Source organism: Oreochromis niloticus, linkage group LG1 (genome assembly GCF_001858045.2).
Source record: "Oreochromis niloticus isolate F11D_XX linkage group LG1, O_niloticus_UMD_NMBU, whole genome shotgun sequence".
NCBI classification, from domain to species: domain Eukaryota; kingdom Metazoa; phylum Chordata; class Actinopteri; order Cichliformes; family Cichlidae; genus Oreochromis; species Oreochromis niloticus.
The window spans coordinates 37,250,989-37,268,508 of NC_031965.2; the positions used below are offsets into that span (position 1 = coordinate 37,250,989).

Here is a 17,520-nt window from a genome sequence, read left to right on the forward strand (position 1 = left end):
GGAATCGTATTATAAAAATTAACCAGCTGTGAAGTTTTGTTTCCCTCAGTTACCCCAATATTTTGGGGAATGGGACTCACTGCACTGAGCTACCTGACTGCATATAAAAAAGGATCAATAATAGGGACTGAATAAGAAGTCTGAATATATGGATATAGTTTTTAAAATTGATTTGAAATGCTTATCAGTGAGAAATAACAATTTATGGAAAGCAATCAGCAAACAGCACAGCAACACATTTATGGTCTTTCCTACATCTATCGGGTGCCTCAATAACAAAATACAAATTCATCCTAAATTCATACATGACCCCTCCAAATCGATCAGAACATTTACCTTTACTTCTGATACTCTAAGTAATATTGATGGACTTCTTCACAGGGATTTTTATTGCAGTACTTATACTTGAAAATTTAGTGGAGCATTTATACTGTGCTTCTGTGCAATAATATTCTGCTAAAGTACTTTTAAAGTGAATAAAATAAAATCAAGGAGTGTTTTCTCAACGAAAACAGAGCGATTAAAGTAAAAAGGAAGGACTCAGCAACAATGCACAGGGTGTGTGAGTGAGGCCTGGAGATTTGGATTATCAGGGGTTTAAATGAGATTAATGCTGTCCAGAGGAACTACTTGTTTGCATAATGAGCTGTTGTATTATGCTCTATTTTATTTCATTCAGAGACAGGAAGTGGACCGCAGCTCTGAACCAATCAGAGAACAACAAGGTGGAAATAAACAGCAAATCTCTTGGGTCAGCACAACAGCAGCACAATGCATTGATGGGGAGGAATAAGCAAAAATCTAACATTTATTCTCTGTGTTTTTGGACAGATTTAGTGCATGTCACATATGTAGTACCAAAACCGGCCTGGGTTGTACAACAGTCTCCCGGTGGTCTCTAGTTTGCACTTGTGTTACACATGTGAACTGGAGCCTATTTTAATTTATTTCTGTAAATATTGTATGAAAACATATTAAAAATATATACTGATGATAAATCTTTCAATGGTGAAAGCAATATTTAGGAAACTGATACACCCATGCCAGAAGGAAATGTGTAAAGTTCTTCTTTTGGACTTGCATCAACACTTTACTGAGTTTCCTGAGGTTCATCAGGGCAGTTGTTGCACAATCTTTCTGACAGACACACAAACAGCAACAAAAATATTTCTGTAATATCTGAAAAAGTAGCATCAAAAGCTAAAATAAAAACCTCAATGAATAAATGCTGGAAGAATTTAAAAATGAAAGAAAAGAAAAATCAAGCATTTGTGCCAACAAAAAACCCAAACAAACAAAAACCCTGCAGTTCCCACGATCGCCACGGGCTTCCGGTTTTTAAAATGTCCAACTTTATAGCAGAAATTTAAAAAATAATGTTTACAGCCTGCGATGTGAAACAGTTTTGGGTTTGCCTTTATATAATACTTACTTCGTGCTGAGTATTTCAGTTGCATTACGGCTCAAAATTGGCATTATTAAGTCTGAGGTGGACGCTTTTAAAGGTGCTTTTAGCTGAAATGTTTAACTGGTTACCACTAATTGGGTCACAAGGAGGTTTAGTATGATGATTCCTATTGAAAGTTTTCATACAATTATGAATTCATTTTATTAATTTTATCAAACTCATTTTATATATGAGTATAATCTGTGATTAATATCACAGATTAATGTGCAGTTAATTGTATTAATAGGCAATCCAAAAACTCTTTGCTCCAGTTTGGGGGAAGGATATTCTAGGATTTTTTTCTAATTTAATTCTTATTTTGTTCTATGAATAAATGTTCTTTCTGCCTTTCTGGCACTTTATTTTACAAAAGGTTTTGTGCAATCCTTTTCTTCCTATAGGAAAAGTGTCTGTTTTAGTTTTAATTAAAAAGTATAACCCTCGATGACATTCAATCAATTTAATTTGTTCCTTTTTTTCATAACTTCTAAAAAACTTTTCACAATGTGAAACTTGTTTTCCCGTTTTTGTCATTTATCAAATTAAAGTGTAAACTGATCAACTGAGGAGATACAGGTGAGGCCTGCTTCTGACAGAAAGGATCTGGTTCGAGTGTTAAGACGAACGTGTTACTCATCTGTGCGACGTTGGCGTCTCTGTTTTATTAATTAGACCCTGTGTTGTTCGCACTTTAATGTGTCTGATTTCACAGTCACATGTTTTCCAGGGAAAATAAACAGCTGATTGTGTTCATTGAGTAAAATCACATGAAGCCAATGAACCGTGAAGTGAGCGGGCCACATGATCTGAGGAGGAAGAGGAGGGGAGAAGGGCATGAGTAGGTCACATGGTCTGAGAGGAGGCGCTGCCGCTTCCTCCCTGAACCTAAAAACAAAAATCTGATTTTTTTTTTTTGTTCAGATATTTGTCTTTTTGTTTTTTAAATGCTACTAAAAGTGAAGTTGCAGCAGCACTTTAATTAACCCAGTTTAACTGTCCTCTAACTGACCTCCAAACCCAGCTGGCTGTTCTGAGCCCGGGGGGGCTTTTGAACTGTTACAACCCTCAGTCATAAAAGAGTTTTTCAAACATTTTCAGCTGTCTCAGAACAAAACCTCAGAGTCGGATGGAGGCGGTGATGATGATGATGATCAGAACAAAGATAAAGACAACAAATGAGAAAAAGTAAGACTGAAAGAAAAATGATTAAATCAGCATAATGGCACCAGTGAGCTAAAGAGAAAAGAGCACAAAGACAAACAAGGACCAAAACGGCATGAGGAGGCCGTCAGATAGTCAGTGAGTGTCTTCAGAACTGCAAATGAGTTTGAGAAAGTTTGCTGAAAAACACTGACACCAAAAAATTTCTGAAAATTTTCAGAAAAAAATCAAACACCTGATGTTAAGATGAAATCTGATCAAACAGTGAAGGTGAAGCCTGTTTGATCAGATTTCATCTTAACATCTTAACTGAGAGACCAGGAAACGTTTCTCCAAGAGCTCACTCTGGTTCACACCCACCAGCTAATTTTAACATGCACTTAAAACATCTGTAAGAGGCAGCATTATGCTAAACAATCTCAAGGGAAATGATTGCAGGATATTCAAGTTCCAAGTGTTCAGGTGAGTCTCAGGTGCAGGGGTGGAGCCAAATAGTGGTCAGGTGTGTCCAGTGACAGAACGGAAGTCTTGCAGCATGCATGCATCCTATAGAAGGCTGTGCATGCATACAGCTGATGTTACCTGCTGTGACTACTAAAGAGCTTTTTCTTTTAATGCCGTTTAACCACCTGTTTTAATTGTAATTATCGATGAGCTTCATCAACAGTTCAAAACGAGGAACTATAGATAACATTTCAGGTACTTTTTGATCATTTGATGACCTAAGTAATGATCTCATCCTGGCCACCGCAGTAAATATTGCCACCTTCCCAGGTGAGTTTTCCATCCTACCTTCTGTGATGCAGAGGACGCGCTGCGTTTTATGGATGAGCGTTTGAAAGATCCATCAGTTCCTCTCCTCCCTCTGCTGTCCATGTTGGTAAAATTTTGCTTTCCTCCACCTTCATCGTCCCATCTCCCCTTCTGTACGCGTGTCCTCTGTCTCTTCTCTGTCTCCCGTGTCCTCCCGTGGTCGTCGCAATCCTGTCCTCAGTCTGTGATGCATTCATCTCTGGGTGGGGTGTGGTGGGCGGAGACCCCATCCTGTCTCTCCATGTGTAATCAGGATTAGTGGATGCTACAGACGGCCAAGGGTGGTGCTCTATGAGGGATGCAGATTTAATAAATGATGATTGGAGGTAAATCTACTTTAAACCTTGCCTAACTCAGTGCAGACAAGGATAAAGTTCTGCCTTTTATTCTTTCATAAAACTGAAGTACCACTCCAACATATTTGGATGTGCAGCTCCACCTCAGCACTTTTCACTGCTTTGAGACTTTAAGTGAGAGTGAGTTGGGTCAGATTCCCCACTGCTGTTTGCATTCATCGCATTAATGAGAGGCAAAGGCTCCATCTGCAGGTTGACTTGAACATGACAAATTTATTCATGACAAAAACATATCAGTTGTTCCAATTAATCATTGTTCTGCAGTATAAGGCAGGATCAGGTGACCCTGCAAGAGGCTCATACTGCAGGAGGACTTCCCATGATGCACTGAGAACTTCTCCTCCACCCCTCTCTTCTCCCTGTGTGCCTTAAGTGCTGCTTTCTCCCATACTATTTGCCTATACGCTGTTTTTCTTCTCTGTCCTCTCACACCCCAACCATTCACGGCAGTTTGCGCAAGCAGCATTCTGCAGAAGTTCTCTTCCTGTTTTAAAGGGGTTCTTCCTTCACACAGTCAACAAGTGTGTTTCTGCTTAACAAATTAGGACTAAATAAAACAAAACATTAAAACATATTTGATAAAACTTCTATAAAATAGAGTGGCAGTAGAATAAAAACTTGTCTTTGCTGAATCTTTGTTAAGGAAACATCGGCATGGATGTCTCCCGACACTGTGGGAAGCGATGTTGAATTTCAGTGGAAGCGAAAGACAAGAATCTGCATTTTGTCCCAAGTGGTATGACATCAGTGACTCTGCACTGAATCTTGATTATGATTGAGTCACTTTGGCAAAACCATCTTGGTGTTTTGCAACTAAATGTCATGGATGAAGTGTGCAAAAAGCAAAGGGATCATACACACATCAGTCACAAAGTAGCCACACCTTAAATCATCCCCTGCTTTATCATCTATTTCACTCTAACTGGAACAATAATTTACAAAGTGAACTTTAATGTTTTGTTCAGTAAGACCCAAAACTGGTGACTGAGATCACAAATATCTGAGGAAAATGTTAATTGAGGTCATAAATCAAGTAAAAAGTTCTGTCATTTTTTCATACTCTTCTATACAATCAGACTTCTTTTGAGGATTTTCCTCCAGCTGATCATTAATGAGAAAATTTAAGGCTTTATTTTTCATAACTAAAGGCTGCTTCCACCTTTCATATACAGTCTATCATTCAAATCACTTTTTATTTGACGACTGAATTTAATTTGAAATAAATGTGATTGAATGCTTGACCATAAGCTGGAGTGGCTCTGGGCTATAATCCAGCAACACACACATAAATAAAACCTGATTCAGTGAAGGTTTTATATGATTTATATTACAGAGATTTAGGATTAATGTTACACTCTCACACCGGATTATTGTTGAGGGTGTTTCTCTCGTGTCGTATATATTAGCGGTATCTTCTATCAGAGGCGTCACTAGAAGTGATTTTGCTGGTATTATGCTTCAAATATACAGTCCATGGCGTATCCACGGGGGCTCAGCTATGGACACAATATACTCTGTGACAGCTAGTTTGCTCTGTGTGATTTTATTATTTGTCATTTAATGCCTTTTGTTGTTTTTAAGCTTTTATTCTAAATAAATTGTCAATCCGGATCTTTGGTTGTCATTTGATTGAAAAGGTCATCTGTCTTTTACAAATATGGTCGGATTGTCCAGAAACCTGAAGGGCTTATTTGTATCTTATAAGCTACAAATACGTGAAATGTATTTGTATTCCAGACCCAGCTAAGTGCATCATGCAGACAAGGAAGCCTCAGGATTTTTAAAACCTGTTCCAAAACAAGTTTGGATGGCTTGTAAAATGTAAATAAAAGAATGCAAAAGCTGAACTCTTGCAGCAAAAATCTCTATTCCTCATCCCCCTGACTGTCTGCTCTTATTATTTTAAATAAAACTAACCTGCAAATGCCTTTTGGGACATTGTCTTATTTTTGAAAATGTTTCTATGGCAAAAAAAAATCGAAACAAGAAACAAGAAAACCATTTTAAAGCTTTTATTTGTTCACTAAATTTACTTACACTGCATCAACAACAATAATTAACACGTAAAGCTCTTGGGGAAGATGTAAAATATTTGTTTTGCAGAAGAAAAATCAGGCTGAAAAAATTATATATAACAAAAAAAAAAGATGAAAAATGCAAACATGGCTTCAGAAACTTCAGCATTGCAGAAACAGTCTGATCATAATTTGATGTGGATCCAGAGATGGTTGAGAGTTTTTGTTGGTTTGACTTTCTTTTTTGAAGGAGATTGAATATACTATATATATGTACTATGAGTGTTAACACGTCAACCTTTTTCTGTAATGGGCAGTGAGAATTTAATTTGCTAAACGACTTTACACACAAACTACAGCCCCATTCAGACACATGAACATCACAGAAGGAGGTGAGCAATGAAGCCGTCACTATAGTTATTCAGGTTAACAGCAGAGGAGTAAAGTCTCACTAATGCGATATATACAGTCTAAGGAGCTTGGGAATAAAGCGACTGGACTCCTTTAAGTTTCGTGAAGACGTCTCACCTCTCATCCAAGAAGCTCCTTCAGTCCTGATATTTTATTGCTTCCTGTTGTGATGCAGTTATCAGTACAGCAGCTGCACATACTGAGATTTTTATTCAAACATGCAGGTGTGCTAAATGGATTCCTGGAATCAGCATTTTATGACTCCTCATGGAAATGGAAGAGGGAGCAGGGATGTTCCCTAAACTGCAGTGAAGCAGAAAAGGGGGGACAGCGTTAAATGAATTATTGTATTATTGTGTTATTAAAGATGAAAGCAGAGAATAAATACATTTTTCTCTGCATTGTTGACTGTTGCACATTGTGTCAAATATCACAGAGTTGCTGTATCGTGATACCATCATTATACAGGCGACCTATTGTGATAGCATAGTATCATGAGTGGACTCGTAAAAGAAATGGACATTCAGCAGGACAAATACAAAAGCCTCCCCACAGGGGCGCTACTGACTCAAAGGGAAGCAAAGTGTGTGCAGTTATCCTCAGAGATGGCATTTAGTCAACAAAATTAAACGTGTATCGTTAGATTTAAAATGACTTCCAGAAAATGCTGAACCTGTTTCCTGTTTTTGAGTTTGCTTCTGTGTAACCAAATAAAAGCTATAAAGATAATCAGATTAGCAGCAGCACTGGTGCCTTCATAGGGAGAATGAAAGAATTTGAATCACATGAGTGAGGCTCTGGACAGGATTGAAAGCACAGTAGGAGAAGCCAGGTCAGAGAAACAGCTCATTATTACTGAGCTGAACACTGAGTCACATGCTGCTGACTGGATTACCATCACTGAGCAGAGCAGGTAATGATTACATCACCCACCTCCTTGCTCTGAATGGGGCCACCGAGAATGAACAAAAAGTCCAGATGTGTGATGAATATTACAGCCTAAGGGGGGCGCTGATGAGTTGATATGAGGCCAATACCTCACCTCTGTCAGATCCACATGTTTATCTGCAAATCAGAATGAACATAAAGCTCTGTCCAGTGCAAACACACAGACATCCACACAGACATAGAAGGGTCAAAGTTCAAGGTTTGGTCCAGACTGTTGAGGAGCTGTGCTTCCAGTCAGCTCCCAGCAGGGGGCGCTGCCTCCGGCTTCCTCATTTCTCAGCTTTCACCTTTGTGTCATACGTCCCGGCATTCTTGTACGCTCCCACGTAGCCCGTGTTCTCCACAATCTCCTCACGACCCTCGCGACCTTTGCCCTTGCCGCTCTCGTCAAAGCGCTCCTTGTGCGATCCAGTGTAACGGGATGTGTCGGTCAGACGGTCCACCGCTGGTGTCTTTGCCACTTTCTGATGGAAATAGAAAAATTAGATTAAAGTCAGTAAAAGAAAAAATATCCTCCCTGCTTCAGGACGTGTCTCTGTCTTTTTTAACAAGAGGGAAAAATGAAGACAATGCAGAAGCGCCAAAAACTGCAGTTCCTCTAATGACCACTTGAGGCGACAATGAGTTCCATGTTAAAATATCCAGCGTTACAAAGCATGTTTACAGCCTCTAACATAAACCCATCCACTACTTCAAGTCACTAAACATTATTTATTGATCGTGTGTTTGGGTGTTGGAGCCTTTTAGTGCATTTTAATAGATGTCACGATAAATATTCTGGCTTGCTGTGTTTTATTTGTCTGCTTGTTTATTCATAGATGATAATGTGTGGTTCCAAAAATCTAACATGGCCAAATGTAAAATCATTAAGTCAACGACTGACATCACAGTGGCTACAACTATTTTTCATAACTTCTATGTTTTCTGCACGAGCATGAGTAAAACACACAAACACCACTTAGAAAGTTACAGCAACTCTTACTGATTCACGTTTAGTTTAAAGTGAAATTAAAATTGTTGTTTGCTTTAAGCTATGATTCTGATCATTGCACAGTGTTTCAGATAACACGGAGCCCTCTGCATTTAACTGCACTGGGTCCCTGTAAACTTCCTGTTATTCTATTTATATTATTAATTTAGTTTTTACCTAATATTTATTGATTTTATTCTTATTCATTTTTTATCTTCTTACTCTGTTTATACTTATATTTATATTGTATCCCATTCTTATTTATTTTATCTCTTTATCCTGTTTATATTCTTATTAGGTCATATCTCCAGTGTTTCCTCGTAGGGGGCTCTCTGCACCGGGGCTGTGATCGACCGTGGCTGCTGGGGCTCTGTGGGTCTTCTCAGCCTGGCTGGGGGGCTTCTTTGCCTCCTTCCTGCTGCGTGCCCAGCCTGGAGGCTGCGGTCTGTGACCGGCTCCCGGTGCAGACGGCTCCCTGTGATAGTGTTTCCTCACTTGGCTAATGCGTACCCAGCTTAATATTATTCTTTAAGTGTGTGTGTGTGTGTGTGTGTGTGTGTGTGCGTGGGGGGGGGGGGGGGGGGGGGGGAATGTGTGTATTCATGATCGTTTCTGTTAATGAGAGTGTGGGGAGTGAGTGGGAGGGTGGGGTGGGCTGCTGAAATGAGGATAAGCCAGAGTAACTGGAAACTAAGCGAATGAAAAAAGGTCCAATGTCAGAGCAGGCAAAACAAGGCAAACGGAAAGGGTAGTAGAAACCAAAGTTTAAAGAATAGTGAAATTCAAATAAAGCATCTGAAAGTTTTTAAAGTCACATTTATTTAGCACCATTTCCACTTGATCAGCAAGTAGCAAAAGGTGCCTACTCTTTAGCCTTTTACAGTTGTGTAGTTATCAAATCAGTGTGAGAACCAATAGTGAGTGAATGGGTAGATCTGGATATGAAACAGTTCTTTTTCACCTCAGCAAAACAGTGGATCTTCACCATAGGTACCAACGGTCCCTTATTGTACTGCCTTAAAATGTCCCCGTTTCAGAGAACCTGAAGAGTATGACGTGCAGTGCTGAATCTGTTTCTGATTGTCTAAAATAATATTTATTTCAACTACCATTAGATGAAATCTGTAGTTTTTTGAGTTGTTGAATTTTTGTTATTTGTGCTTTTGTGCTCAATATGACATGAAAGAAGGAAGGAAACAAAAGAGGAAGTGGTGACCAAGTTCAGGCCTTATTGAACATTTATGCTGAGAGAAAGGTTAAGTGTTCCTGTGACTAAAATTTCCTGCTTAAAATTTTTTAAATGATGCTCAGGTTTAAATGATGGACACTTTAAGCTTTTGATCCAGTATCAAACATGTCTTTATGTACTCTTCAAACTTATATACAGCAGCGTTCAAACTGATAGGTAAAGTTTAAATGACATGCAGTGTCATTTGTAACTCCACAGATAGACACCAAGAACTTCTTACTATGAAATTCTGCTATAATCCATGAAAACTTTAAAACTTTGAATCGATAACAATACCTATGATAGATAATATAACGCTGATTCCTTCATGAACACAAATGCTTGTCATCTGTAATGCATGCATTTCAGTCAGGTTAGTGTTGACTGTATCTGCTCTGATGACTGAAGAGCGTTTAATGATCTGGAGAGGATCCAGCCTGCCTCACTCGCTGGCTCAGGCTCTGAGGACCTCATCATTATAAAATAAGAGCTCTTTGATGTGTGCAGTTGTGATCTGATGGATGAACCAGCTGTGGTTGAGCCATGGCTCTGAAACATTAGAGTAGAGTAAGATGCTTCTTTGTGGAGCAGCTCAGGACTTGTTTTTCTACAGCTGAAAACTGAGAAGATGAGCCTGAGGTGATTAAACGCTGAGCTAAATATAAAATATGAGCAGCACATAATCAAACTCGTCTAATCATGTTTTCTTGATTATGCTGCTGTTTTTCACAGACAGACACTCTTCTGTCCAAGCTGTAGCTCAAAGTGTGGAGCTGGGAGATCGACTAAACTGATCCGGGAAGGTCATTTCTATGCGGATGATGCAGTTTTATGTTCTTCTGGTTCCGATGTCACTCGCCCCTTGATGTTTTTTATCATCACTTTAAATACACTGTGTTATCTACTGCCCTCTCAAATGAGGCCCTACCCCAGGTGTAGCTCCAAGGTGGAGTCCTGGTCCTCAGTCCTTTATGAATCCATTCATAGAAGTTTTGAATCGCACTTAGTCTGGCCCCTCACCCAGGACCAGTTTGCCTTGGGAGACCCTACCAGGGGCAAACTGCCCCGGACAACATAGCTCCTGGGATCACTCGGGCACACAAACCCCCCCACCACGGTAAGGTGGCGATTCATGGAGGGGACTATTATCAATAAGTATGGGTGTGGCTTAGTATGAGAGTGTGGCTTAATCCATATATAATCCATATAACTGCATTATCACTTACCTTTAAGTCTTTTCTTTTGCAGACTCATTGCTTTTGTTTTTACACATATGCACAAAAAGAAAAATAATACATTTCGCAACATATACATTGCATAGAATCACAATTTCCTCTTTTACTGTTGAGCGTCTTTGTTGTGGGATTTCAAGCTTTAAAACAACACACGAGCATCTTGTCTCACCGTCACACCAACGTTGGTAGGCTCTCGGCCTTCCACCAGCTTGTGGATAGACTGCAGTGCCTCCTCTTTGCTTTGACCTTTGAACCTCTTTGGAGCCAGCTCTTCCAGAGCTTTCTGAAACTCCTCGTAATTGATGACCCGAGACGTCTTCTGTCTGTACAGAAATACACAAAAGGAACACAGAGATGGAAGAGTTCAGAGTCTAAACTGTACTATTAATTCTCTTGGTTGGAAAATGTCTTTTAGCTGTTATTTAAATTATTAAACAGATATTTTGTTTCATCGAGAAAAGTCTGGGAAGCTCAACACAGGCAGAACTGTCAGAGTAATGGTGGTGACTGGGAATTCAATAATAATTCAAGTAACTAAAAGTAGAGCAACAAACCAATACACCACACTGTAATTCCTCAGAAAATTCTATCCCAGGAAAACAGCAAAAAGTCTTCTTATTGCAGGTCTAAATCTTTGGCATAGTTCAAAACGGGTCCCTAAACATTTCCATTATTTTCTTTGTGTATGTTATTGTTTCTAAAGAAATACTTGGCATCAATCATTTCATCCAGTGCTTAACATTTTGTCCCCCAAAACAATGATATACCATTGTTACTAAGTTTTATCATGTAGTTCCACGACTGTCTTTATCCGCCAGTCGCAGCCATGTTACACCCAAGTGATGGATGACACTCATCAGTTTTCGGAGTATGACTTCAGCGCTCTGCCTGAACTAATTATGTGCTTCATTTGTGTTTGAATATAGACTAAAGTGCTGCAGTTTTATCAGGGCGTGTGGAGGAGACACTGACTTAAAAACTAAATACGGAGCAAAAAGTCTTTCAGAGGTAAGATTTATGCACGTGTTTTCATACAATATGCTAACAAAAGACTTTAAGGGAGGTGGTTTTACAAATATAAGTACGAATAATCGCCCCACCTTTGTTAAAGAGCAGGACACATTCACTCCCTGCACACACTGTTGTCCCACATTACAAACAAGACTTGAACGGCGCTTCTAAAAGGGCGTTTCCAGACATGATCTGTACAGTGTCCGAGCACTTCAAGGTTTGTACCAAACACTGAGCTCCCCATCATCTACATGAAACGTGCATATGCAATAAAAATGTGCGAGCTACCTTGACAGTGGAGCTGCTGTTTCATCAGCATAATGGTGCTCAATTTTCCTCGAATTAAGTGTGAACCAGCAGGTGCTCAAATACCACAGTAAAATATCTCCAGTATTTAAAACGCACATGTCGCCAGCAGGGTGTTATGTAAAGTCACCTCTGTAGTCCTTTTGAGTATCTAGAGAGAGATTTGGCCATGTTAAAATGAGATGCTAGTTTATCAGCCAATGGTCACAAACTTGGTTATAAAGATGGGAAAATGTTGCTTTAGAAAACACACTGCTTTCTGTTCCGGGCTGCACATTTTAATGATGACAATTAACCAGTTCATTTCTACTGTGAGGCTGGGGATTATAAAATGGGAGTCTCACTTTTGCAGCCAGCCTCAAGTGGACATTAGAGGAACTGCACTTTTTGCAGTCTGTTGACACTGGCGCTGATGTGAACACTCACTTGACTTTGGAGAAGACGATGTCCACGTCAGTGCCCGTGATGTTCTTGCCATCGATGATCTTGCAGTCTTTGCACAGTTTGGCCCAGTTCTTCCCAGTTAGATCTTTGCCTGTTGCCTTTGTGTCTCCATGGACAGCAAACTTCCTGAAAGCTGTGAGGAGCTGCTCCATGTCCGCATTCTCCGCCATGATGTAAAGATAATCTACAATAAAATTAAGCAGAGGACAACACTGGAGATCGTGTGTGAAGGTAATCTCCTCCAGGATTTATTAGAGGATTTTGAGTTTATAAATCAAAGCCATATGTATTACAGCTGTTCAATTTTTTTATTCACCTGTAGTCACCTGGGGCCACACATACTGTGTCAGATCATTCTAATTAAAATGCTTCAACAGGTACCAACATTACAGTTGTGGTTCAGATGGGCCAAGAGAACAGGTGACTGTGTCGGCTCACCTGTGAGTCAGAGCAACCACACCCAGATCAGGCTGCGATTACGTTTTTTCATGCATGAGTCTTGATTCGCTTTTGAAGTCACCCTCCAGTGGCCATTAGAGGAACTGCAGTTTCTGGCACAGCTTCATTACAGATTCTATCCTGTTATTTCCTGAAGGTCAATATGTCGTGCACAACACTTTGTAAAATAAACCAGCAGAGTGGATATTTCCTCCTCTCTGTGCAAAGTTCCTCTTTCTGAATGACTCTTGGAAACAAGGCTTAGTTTTCCCTTTGGGAAACCTTCTGCTGCGCTAGTAGCAGCTATAACTTGTTGCTTCTGTGTGTAGGTGTTTTACACATGAAGATCATTTTGATTATCTTTGCAGCTCCAGCAGAAGTGTGCATGTGCCCACAGAATATGTGTGTGTGCGTGTAGGGTGTGAGACGTGACCTCACTGTGGTTTCTCAGGCTTGTGCGACTGCACACACACACACTGTTGCAATCCCTAACAGTGGGTTTCATGGAAACAGAGCTGGCTGCATCTCTGTCCAAATACACTTGTGTCTCCTTGTCATGCTGCTTCTGGAGAAAATTCCACTTGCACAACTCTGCTGCAGGCCATAGTGGGTGAAGTTATAGTACAGATAGTTAATATGAGCCCTGCTTACACACACACACACACACAAGCTGATTCATTAAACCTGCTTCTTGTTTTTAGGAAGAGTGATCACTGCAACTCCCCTGCAGTCTCTTTTTAGACATCTCAACATAAAAAGCATCTCTTCATTCAATTGGCTGTTGTAATAATCTTCAGGGACTGACCTCTTGTGATGAGCAGCAATTTGTATCGCTTCTTTCGACAACAGACAGGAAAATATCGCACAAAATCACACATTCATAAATCAGCCGATGATTTAATTGCAAGGAGTCAGACTCTGGACTAGCTCACAGCAAGGCAGGTACTGTCTAACATCTATCAGATGTGTTCAGGTGCAAGACTGGGAGTCGGTCATCTCTGAACCCAAAACACAATCACAGCAGTTAAAACTGAAGACAGACCGAAGCAGGAATTAATCTGGTCTCTTTGTGCATCAACAAGTTAAGACTGTTCTGAGTTCAGTCAAGTTTGAGCAGTTATTGTGGTAGAATGTTTCACTCTGATACAAACCATTCCCAAGCCAACTAATCCCAACAGAGACTGACAACATTTAACAATCACATGTTAAAACATTCAAATCTGTGAATAACTGTTAAAACAGGAGCACAGAAGCTGAGGAGAAATGCAGGAGTGTTAGAGACAAAGGAGACTATAACCAAATATTAATCAGATGTACTATGGTGCATGCGATTCTAGAAATTCTAGAAATAAGAGGAAGGTGACACGGGAGATAGCTGCAGCCCCGAGGTTAAAACCAAGGTCACTGCTTACATAAACATTAACGTCAGCGTACTTGAACTTGACTCACTGTAGTCTTTTCCTAAGAAACAGGTATCATTGCTCAGAAAAATTCCCTGCTTCCTTGGAGGAATAAAACAAAGATGAAACAGTGAGGTTAAAGTTAAAATCTGGGTGGTGTACAACAAGCCGAAATGGCACCAAAGCGCAGGGCACGCCAGCAGTTGTGACATCACATCTGGCAGAAACGGCAAGTGAAAACTCCCTGTGCAAAGTGTTTCTTGTGCATTATCATTGACAGAAATAATGAAAAACACAAAAACTTAAATTCAGATCAACATTTGCAGCACTAATTTAAAACGAGCAATGCAGCCCGGAACCTTTTACGATACCACCCGACAGAGCTGCATATGAGGACACAAACATTCAACGCACTTAGATGGGACATTAAAGAGTGGAACAGTGGTAAAACGTCAGCGTAATGTAAGATTTGCAAAAGGACTTCTTGTATTGAGAACGTTGTTAGCTTCATGCTAGCACTTGTTGGGTGCTCCATGCGAGAAAGGGGGAACTTCAGACACTCTCCTGAACTAATTCTTGGGAAATTGTCCAACATTTATGTGTGAAAATGACTCGAATATGTGATTTTTTTTTTCCTTAACCATCGATAGACTGGGCTGCCCACATCTCCCCGCCTTTATTCTGCCCATAGTGACCAACAGCCTGTTACAAAAGCATCCTGACTGTAGTTTACTGCCTAAAGCATCTGCCTATCACTTCCTTTCACTGTTTTCATACATCATGTAATATCTTACACAACCAAGTCCTTCAGTAGTAATCTAGAGTAATTCCTGGGTTACCTAAAAAAAACTAACATTCTATGCACAATTATCACCAGGCAGGTAGGAATACCTGCACCTGAGAGGTGAAACCCGGGCAAAAGGCTGGGTTTTGACACTTCACTGCTCCTTTATGTTTTTGCTTTGAGACGCACAGACAGATATTGAAAACTTGATTGATAATCAATAGTAGGAACTTCAGTCCTGTCTCAGTGTTAAAAACAAAGCTCGGCTAGGCTCACATGCTCTGTTTCTAGCAGCAGCTCTCCTTCAGTTTGAGTGTGTTTTAGTTATGAGGCCACACATATTGTGTAAAGTGTATGGGCGTGCTAGTCAGTGTGTGTGTGTGTGTGTGTGTGTGTGTCACTATGCGAAGACAAATAAACAGATTACCGACTGTCCACATTTTTAAAATTCATAAAACATGACAGCGTGTGGCTGCACATTAAATCCCTGCATCTTTCTGTTCAGTAGCAGATCCCATGTGCACATCACTTTTCTAATTTTATACTTTTTAAGCCAGCAATTTTTAGCAAATTATAATCAAACATCTTGTCTGGTGTGAAGGTTCCTGCTGTTTGCTGTTTTTGTGAGAAGAGATCTGAATATTTGTTTGGCGAGAACACTTCATGGCTATTTCTTTCAGATGTTTTAAGTTGATAAGTGGCAGCATTATTGAAGACACAGCAGATGAATCACTGAAGCTTCCAGCTGTGCAGACTGCAAACATTCTGCTCTCTGTGCATGTCTGAAATTAAACCGACTCTGATCTTCAATTGCTGCAGAAAAAGTTTCTGGAATAAAACTAAAAAGTTGTCCCAGCACTGACTGCAATAAGATTTTAAAAATGTATCTCAAAACTGTCATTAAAAAAATATCCTTGTATATTTTTACAAAATCTGTTTATATTAAACACATCAACTTCTACTTTTTTGTTCTTCTTAATTTTTCCATTCTTCTTCTTTGCTTTGCACTTCTGACATTTGCACCACACCCACATCTTTGAGTCTTATTCTGTAAAACTTTTTTTTTTAATTCCCTGATTTCTCTCTTTTTTTATTGCATGTGTGTCTTGCAGTTTCCTACCTGTCCGTCTTCAGTCCCCCTCCGTCTGCCTCTGCTCTCCCTCTTCTGGCCCTCAGCAGCGGTGGCAGCATTCAAATGAGTTCTGAAGGGCTGAGGGCTTGTTATCATCTGTTTACCCCGTCGCCTTGGCGACATCCTGTCCAACATCAGGGGAGGGCAATAAAACAGAGAAAGAGGGGGAGAGAGAGGGAGGGTTGGTCCTACCGCAGGGCGCTTATGCAGGCTCCTGCAGTTTCCCACAGCTGCAGGTCAAAGGTCAGAGGTCATAATGATCATATAACAATGCTGCATGCAGATTTTTATGCTTTAATTGAACTTAAAGGCTGATTAAGTATAAACACAAATAAGAAAAGCACTCTGTTGAGCCTTTGGCAGGTTTTAGCAGCTGCTCTATACACTGTCTGAAAATAAGATTTAATGAAGTTATGATGACAGATTTCTGAGTAAATACTCTTTGCAGTCTGGCCCCTTCCTCTCTGTGTCAAAGCTGCACGTAATGACGTGCGAGCGGCTGAAAGGCAGCACCACTGCTGCCAGTGATTGAGAGGCAAACACAGTGCTCTGGAGAATTTCTAAGGTAAAAAGGAGACATGCGGTCATGTGAAAAAGCAAGTGCACCCTTCCTTCTACCGTAGGAAGCCAGGTGCTGCTGATCAAGTGCACATGATTAACTGATCACCAGCAAGTGTAAGCACCTATGTAGAAGCAGGAGTTTCATCAGTTTGCTGTTCTGGACGACTTACATGTGTGTAAACATGTGTAATCTTCCATTGCCATGTCCCAGAAATTCACCCTGAGCTCATGCAATGCTCAGAGAAATTGCAAAAAACCTAGAGCTCTGTCTCAGACTCTCCAGGCTTCGGTTAGCATGTTAAATGTTAAAGTTCATGAAATGGGCAATTAGAAAAGGACTGAAGAAGTATGGCTTGTTTTCAGGGGTTGCCAGGAGAAAGGCTCTTCTCTCTAAAAGAAGATTGCAGCACGGCTTAGGTTTGCATGCAAAGATGCATCTGAACAAATTTTTCTGGATCAGTGTCACCTCAGACAGACAAAGTGTGGGAAAACCAAACACGGCACATCAGCACAAACACCTCATGTCAATGTCAATCAGGGTGGTGGAGGGCTGATGAACTGGGCTTGTTTTGAGCCACAGGACCTCGATAATTTGCAGTCACTGAGTGAACCACGGTATTCTACTGTGTAGTGTCAAGTGTGAAAGCTTGACTCAAACTGAGTCATGCAGCAGGTGATTAATCCAAAGCACAGCCGCAAATCTCCTACAGAGTGACTGAAAAAGAAAAGAATCAAGCTGCTGCAGACCTCAGTCTGACTGAAATGCTGCGGTGGGACCTTCAAAGAGCTGGGCACAAACAAATGTCCACAAACTTCAATGATCTGAGCCAATGCAGTAAACAAGAGTTGGCCAAAACTAA

The 17,520-nt window shown here is 40.3% G+C and overlaps 1 protein-coding gene across 1 annotated transcript; it reads right to left on the reverse strand.

Moving 5' to 3' along the window:
* Nucleotides 1–5,774: 5,774 nt before the first annotated feature.
* Nucleotides 5,775–16,182, reverse strand: tppp3 (tubulin polymerization-promoting protein family member 3). Its single transcript, XM_003437732.4, has 4 exons — nt 16,088–16,182; nt 12,328–12,529; nt 10,754–10,907; nt 5,775–7,615 (listed from the first exon to the last, which is right to left on the reverse strand). Exons 2-4 carry the CDS (start codon nt 12,513–12,515, stop codon nt 7,421–7,423), a joined length of 537 nt encoding a protein of 178 aa, XP_003437780.1. The 5' UTR covers nt 12,516–12,529; nt 16,088–16,182; the 3' UTR covers nt 5,775–7,420.
* Nucleotides 16,183–17,520: the final 1,338 nt, after the last annotated feature.